General features: G+C 46.4%; 1 protein-coding gene across 2 annotated transcripts in view; it reads left to right on the top strand.

The window, feature by feature from the left end:
• LOC122265773 (uncharacterized) overlaps positions 1 to 6,700 on the top strand; it is a 133,016-nt gene extending 126,316 nt beyond the window's left edge. For both annotated transcript variants that reach the window (XM_086554279.1, XM_086554280.1), the window contains exons 3-8: positions 519 to 593; positions 1,368 to 1,450; positions 2,457 to 2,615; positions 3,862 to 3,980; positions 4,353 to 4,525; positions 6,442 to 6,700. In XM_086554279.1, the coding sequence (XP_086410405.1) occupies positions 519 to 593; positions 1,368 to 1,450; positions 2,457 to 2,615; positions 3,862 to 3,980; positions 4,353 to 4,525; positions 6,442 to 6,562 (730 nt within the window). In that variant the 3' untranslated portion in view covers positions 6,563 to 6,700. The remainder of the gene's footprint in view (positions 1 to 518; positions 594 to 1,367; positions 1,451 to 2,456; positions 2,616 to 3,861; positions 3,981 to 4,352; positions 4,526 to 6,441) is intronic.
• Positions 6,701 to 7,306: the final 606 nt, after the last annotated feature.

The following is a 7,306-nucleotide window of genomic DNA, read 5'->3' as shown; positions in this document are numbered from 1 at the left end:
TACCAGTCAGTAGCTAATTAGTCAAGAGCCTACCAGTCAGTAGCTAATTAGTGAAGAGCCTACCAGTCAGTAGCTAATTAGTCAATAGCTAATTAGTCAATAGCCAAGCAGTCAATAGCTAATTAGTCAATAGCCAAGCAGCCAATAGCTAATTAGTCAATAGCTTATCAGTCAGTAGCCAATTAGTCAATAGCCAAGCATTGAGTATCCATTCCAGGTTATATTTGCATAGTGTACAATTACAGACTCCCCCCCCCCACACCAATCCATACATATTTTATTACTTCGTCGGGTAATACTTACTAGGAACAGGGCAGTACAAGCTCCTAGCTGAATAAATAGTAGTGTTTGCTTGTTTGTGTTTAGTAAGATCTTCGGGAAAGTTCTTTTAATGTATTTTCTGTTCATAAATTCACTAATAATTTGCCTGTTTTCACCTGATGTTATGTATTTGCAGTTGTTTTTGCATGATTTGAACAGGCATGCAAACCGTTATATATTTTGTATTTATATTTCAGGATGACGGGGAAATTTTTGGATGAAGCAACTGGCAAGGTCAACTATGCAAGTCTTAGGTCATCGGATGAGTTCAAGTAATGTTTTTTTTTATGTTATTCTTTTTTGGTTGTTTTTGTTGACGGCTGAAATGATATTTTATTTCGTCTCTTCCCGTACGTTTTACTTTTTTCCTTTTCAATATTTTTTTTCTACTTTTCTTTCTCGTGTCTGTCGTCTGTCTGTCTGTCTATCTATCCGTCCGTCAGTCCGTCTGTCTCTCGCTCTCTGTCCTTCTCTACCTCCCTCCCTTTTCTTTCTCTCCCTCCCTCCTTTCCTTTCTCCATTTCCGACTCTCTCCATCTCCCATCTTCCTCCCTGTCCCTCCTCCTCTCCTTCTTACTGTCTTCCTCTCTCCCTCACCCTTTCCTTCACCTTCCCCCCCCCTCCCCCAGTTTCCTTTCTCCTTCTCTCCCTCTCTCTCTCTCTCTTTATCCCTCCCCTTCCAATTTTTTTTCTTCATTCCTTCCTCACTTTCTCTCCCTTTCCTTCTCCCTCTTCCTCACCAATTGTGTCTCTCTCATTCCCTCCCCCTCTCCCTCTCCCTCTCATTTTCCCTCTTATTATTATCATTCTTATTCTCAAACCATCATCATTATGAACATCACAATTATCACCACCACCATCATCATCATCATCATCATCATCATCATCATCATCATCATCATCATCATCATCATCATCATCATCATCATCATCATCATCATCACCATTATCATTATCATTTTCATTATTCTCCTCCTCTTCCTCTTCATCATCATCATCATCACCATCCTCATCACCACCAGTCTCATTGTCCTTTTTTTCTCCAGGGAATATTGCGAGCTCACGGGGCAGCTCCGGTCAGTCGACGTGGAGAAGCTGGACGAGAAGGAAAAATTAGCCTTCTTCATCAGTATCCTTTGTTTTTGAGTGCGGGAACTTTGATATATATATGTGTGTGTTTGTGTGTGTGTGTGTGTGTGTGTGTGTGTGTGTGTGTGTGTATATATATATATATATATATATATATATATATATATATATATATATATATATATGTCTCTATGTCTTTGTATTTGAATTTCTCTGTCCCTGTCTTTCTCTGTCTCTCAATCTCTCAGTCTCTCAGTCTCTCTCTCTCTCCCTTTCTCCCTTTCTTTCTATCTCTCTCTCTCTCTCTTTTCCTCTCCCTCTCCCTCTCCCTCTCCCTCTCCCTCTCCCTCTCCCTCCCTCCCTCTCTTTCTCCTCCCTCTCTCACACACAAACAAATAAACAAACACCCACCCACATACAGAACCCCCACCCCCCCACACCACCTCCACACACATAAATTTCAATGTTAATCTATTACACGAAATATATATTTATGTGAAAAAACGAGTGTCATGCATTCTGCCATGACAAGGTCATGAAGAAGCAGATTAAATCATTAGTATCAGTTTATGTTGTTTTGATATTACAAACATTTGACATTCTGGTTGGTTCTTGATCGTTGTTGCTTTTGTTTTTATTATTATCACTATTGTTGTTATTGTCATTATTATTATCATTATTATTATTAATATCATTATCGTAATTAGAGATAGATAGATAAAGAGAGGGAGAGGGAGAGGGAGAGGGAGAGGGAGAGAGAGAGGGAGAGGGAGAGGGAGAGGGAGAGGGAGAGGGAGAGGGAGAGAGAGAGGGAGAGGGAGAGGGAGAGGGAGAGGGAGAGGGAGAGGGAGTTCAAATTCAAAGAGATAGAGATAGAGATAGAGATAGAGATAAGAGATAAGAGAGAACCCACACCCTCCCACCGCCATCACCACATCCCCTAACCCCAAACCAACCAACCAAACAAACCAAACAAACACAAACAAACACACCCACCCAGAATCAATCCCAGTCCCTTGGCCCTTAACCACGCCCCCAACCCTTAGACGTCTACAACGCCCTGACGGTGCACAGCCTGACGGAGATCCAGGGCGTCAAGAGCATCGACTCCGCCCTCGACGTACCCGCCTTCTGGAGCAGCCACGCCTACCGGATCGGCCCCTTCGTCTTCTCCCTGGACGACGTCGAGCACGGGATCCTTAGAGGTGGGTGGGAGGAGGAGGAGGGGTGGAGAGGGGGAGGTGGGTGAGGTGGAGAGAGGGGGTGAGGAGGGGGTTTGAGGGGGGAAGGTGGTGGGGGTGGAGAGGGAGGTGGGGGAAGGTGGGGGTTGAGGGGGAGGTGGTGGGGGAAGGTGGGTGAGGTGGGGGTGGAGAGGGGGGGTGAGGAGGGGGGTTGAGGGGGAGTGGGGGGAGGGGGGTTGAGGGGGAGGGTGGGGGAGGGGGGTTGAGGGGGAGGGTGGGGGAGGGTGGAGGAGGGGGGGTGAGGGTGGTGGTGGGGGTGGGGGAGGTAGGGGAAGGGGGAAGGGGGAGATGGAGGAGGGGGGTTGAGGGGGACGGGGAGGGTAGAAGAGGATGGGGAAGGGGAGTGTAAAGGAGGAGGGGCAGTGGGTGAGGGGGAGGGGAAGGAGATGAGAGGGTGGAGGGGGGAGGCGAGGGAGGGGGAGTTGAGGGGGAGGGTAGTGTTAGAGGAGATAATGGTGGGAATGGAGATGACGGTGGAGAGGAGGTGGAGATAGTGTTGGAGATGATGGTGATGGAGGTGGGAAGGGGGTGGAGGCGGTGGTGGGGATAGTGTTGATAGTGTTGGTGGAGTTGGAGGTGGAAGTGGAAGTGGAGGAGATTGTGGAGGAAGAGGTGGTGGTTTGCGTTGGAGGGGCTGGAGATAGTGTTGGAGATCACCATCATAGCCATGCAGTGTAGACACCATAGCTGTTTATGCAACGGGTATAAGTCGCCTTTTTTTTGTTGATTATTGCAACTGATGTTATTGTAATAAAGATGATGATGATGATAATTATAGATTATAGTAATTGTTATTATATATGTTATTGTTATCGTTATTAATATCATTATTGTTATTATTATTATGATTATCACTATCATTATCATTAACATTAACATTATTATCATTACCATGAATATTATCATTATCATTACTATTACTATTATTATTTAACATCATCACCACCACCATCATCAACAACAAGAACATCCTTTTTATAAAAAAGAAAAAAAGAAAAAAAAAGTCTATTAAAATTTTTACCTCAATCAAACAATCATCAAAAAAAAAAAAAAATCAACACAACCACACCATAAAACCACCGACATTCTAACCCACAATAACACTTCAACCCCCAACCCCCACTCCCCACTCCCCACTCCCCACTCCCCACTCCCCACTCCCCACTCCCCCTCCTTCCCCTTCCCCTTCCCCTTCTCTCCCCCCCTCCAGTGAACAAGGCCCACCCGAGCACCGGACGACCTGTCATGGCGAAGGACGACTCGAGGCTCCGCTACCGGGTTTCGGACCTCGAGCCTCGGATCCACTTCGCTCTCAACTGCGGCGCTCTGGTAAGGGGATTGGGGGTGGGGGTGGGGGCGGGGGTTGGGGGTGGGGGAGGGAGGGAGCGAGGTGGGGGTGGGAGGGAGGGAGGAAGAGAGAAGAAAGAAAGAGAAAGAGAAAATAAAAGATATGATGATAATGATAATAATAATGATAATAATGATAATAATAATGATAATAATGATGATAATAATGATAATAATAATAATAATAATAATAATGATTACAATTATGATAAGAATTATGATGATGATGATACTGATGAAATAAAAATAATAATAGTGATAATAATAATAATAATGATAATGATAATAATGATATTAATAATAACAATAACAACAACAATAATGATACTAATATCCCTTTCCCCACACTCCCAGTCTTGCCCAATGGTGCGCGTCTACAACAGCGCGAACTTGGAGGTCGCTCTCGAAGGCGCCACGAGGTCCTACTTGACCCAAGAGGTTGAGATCAAGGACGACGTGGTGAGGTTACCCGAGATCCTCAGCTGGTATCTCGACGACTTTGCTCCTGATCAGCTGGGGATGCTAAGGTGGGTGGGTGGCAGGGATGCTGCGTTGTGTGTGTGTTTTTTCTTTTTTTTCTTTCTATTTCATATTGTGTAAGATGATGCTGATGGGGGAGGGGAGGGGGGGAGAGGGGTGAGGGGGAGGTGATTTTTTTTTTCTATTTCGTATTGTGTAAGATGATGATGCTGAGGGAGGAGGGGAAGGGGGGGAGAGGGGTGAGGGGGAGGTGATTTTTTTTTTCTATTTCGTGTTGTGTAAGATGATGATGCTGAGGGGGGAGGGGAGAGGGGAAAGGGAAGGGGGAGATGATTGTGATGCTGAGGTTTTCTTTGACATTCTATGGTACTGTGTTTTACTCCGTCGTTCCCTTCCTCTTCTCTTCCCTCCTTTCTACCCTTCCTCTCTCCCTCCCTTCTCTCCTCTCCTCTCTTCCCTCCCTCCCTCTCTTTTCTTCTCTCTTCTCCTCTCGTCTCATCTCCTCTCCTACCTCCCTCCCTCCCTTTTCTTCTCTCCTCTCCTCTCCTCTCTTCCCTCCCTCCCTCTCTTTTCTTCTCTCTTCTCCTCTCGTCTCATCTCCTCTCCTACCTCCCTCCCTCCCTTTTCTTCTCTCCTCTCCTCTCCTCTCTTCCCTCCCTCCCTCTCTTTTCTTCTCTCTTCTCCTCTCGTCTCATCTCCTCTCCTACCTCCCTCCCTCCCTTTTCTTCTCTCCTCTCCTCTCCTCTCTTCCCTCCCTCCCTCTCTTTTCTTCTCTCTTCTCCTCTCGTCTCATCTCCTCTCCTACCTCCCTCCCTCCCTTTTCTTCTCTCCTCTCCTCTCCTCTCTTCCCTCCCTCCCTCTCTTTTCTTCTCTCTTCTCCTCTCGTCTCATCTCCTCTCCTACCTCCCTCCCTCCCTTTTCTTCTCTCCTCTCCTCTCCTCTCTTCCCTCCCTCCCTCTCTTTTCTTCTCTCTTCTCCTCTCGTCTCATCTCCTCTCCTACCTCCCTCCTCCCTTTTCTTCTCTCCTCTCCTCTCCTCTCTTCCCTCCCTCCTCTCATTTCTTCTCTCTTCTCCTCTCGTCTCATCTCCTCTCCTACCTCCCTCCCTCCCTTTTCTTCTCTCCTCTCCTCTCCTCTCTTCCCTCCCTCCCTCTCTTTTCTTCTCTCTTCTCCTCTCTCCTCCCCTCTCCTACCTCCCTCCCTCCCTTTTCTTCTCTCCTCTCCTCTTCTCCCTTCCCTCCCTCCTCTCTTTTCTTCTCTCTGCTCTCTCGTCTCATCTCCTCTCCTACCTCCCTCCCTCCCTTTTCTTCTCTCCTCTCCTCTCCTCTCTTCCCTCCCTCCCTCTCTTTTCTTCTCTCTTCTCCTCTCGTCTCCCCTCCTTACCTCCTTTTCGCCCTCCCTTTTCTTCTCTCCTCTCCTCTCCTCTCTTCCCTCCCTCCCTCTCTTTTCTTCTCTCTTCTCCTCTCGTCTCATCTCCTCTCCTACCTCCCTCCCTCCCTTTTCTTCTCTCCTCTCCTCTCCTCTCTTCCCTCCCTCCCTCTCTTTTCTTCTCTCTTCTCCTCTCGTCTCATCTCCTCTCCTACCTCCCTCCCTCCCTTTTCTTCTCTCCTCTCCTCTCCTCTCTTCCCTCCCTCCCTCTCTTTTCTTCTCTCCTCTCCTCTCCTCTCTTCCCTCCCTCCCTCTCTTTTCTTCTCTCTTCTCCTCTCGTCTCATCTCCTCTCCTACCTCCCTCCCTCCCTTTTCTTCTCTCCTCTCCTCTCCTCTCTTCCCTCCCTCCCTCTCTTTTCTTCTCTCCTCTCCTCTCTTCCCTCCCTCCCTCTCTTTTCTTCTCTTTTCTCATCTCCTCTCCTACCTCCCTCTCTCCCTCCCTCCCCTCCCCTCCCCTCCCCTCCCCTCCCCTCCCTCCCTCCCTCCCTCCCTCCCTCTCTCCCTCTCTGCACGGTAATTACCTCTCTCCTCCTCAGGTGGATCAGGACCTACCTGGAGGAGAAGGACCAGGTCACCCTCGACGCCCTCACGGCAGCTGGAGGCTCAGCTGGTCCGAAGGTCGAGTTCTTCTACAACTGGTCCCTCAATAAACTCTAGCCAAGGCGGATGAATTTACTGATTGATTGATTGATTGTTTATTGATAGAAAGGTAAACATCAGAAGGAGCCAGCAGCGTGCTAACTGACCCAAGCACTTTTTTTTTAATTCGGAAAATATCTTGCTGAAAAATTATGTTTTTTTATTATTTTTTTTTATTTATTTATATATTTTTAAAATCTAATATTAGAATGCTGGTTAAGGATTTTTCTTTTCTTGCATTTTTGTTTTGTTTTTTGTTTTGTTTATTAAAATTCTTGTTGCATTTGGAAACGTTTGTTTGTTTTTCCTCATCCTCGTGAGAGAAGATAGAGAGATGGCTGGTCAAACTAACAAACAGGTAAGCAGGTAAATAGATGCTAGCAGATAATAAACATAGGAGCAGGTAAGTAAGGTACCATTCAAACAAGAAGACGGAGGGTTTTTGAAAGTCTTAATTAAGCATCAAAGGTTTATACAGTTTGTTTAATCGCATTTCTTAAAATCTAATCTCTGTCTTTCCTGGTTTAATATCTTATTTTCTGTCTCTCCTTTCTCGAGATTATGACATCAGCGATTTCTAATTCCGCGTTCCAACCGTCGACTTCCACGATCGTCTTTTAAGCCGCTTGGATCCGACATCCCTTCGACTTCGATTCTTCCGCCATTTATAATTTTTCATAGATATGGTTATGATTTTCGTTTGATTTTTTTTCGATCTTTATTTCGCTTTTCCCCCCCCCCTTTCGCCATTTCGGAATTGTT

The sequence above is a fragment of the Penaeus japonicus genome, unplaced genomic scaffold, assembly GCF_977035675.1.
Source record: "Penaeus japonicus unplaced genomic scaffold, GWHDUDI00000001_assembly GWHDUDI00000029, whole genome shotgun sequence".
Lineage (NCBI taxonomy): Eukaryota > Metazoa > Arthropoda > Malacostraca > Decapoda > Penaeidae > Penaeus > Penaeus japonicus.
Note: the sequence above shows the minus strand (reverse complement) of the source record. Positions and strands in the feature narration are given on the sequence as shown.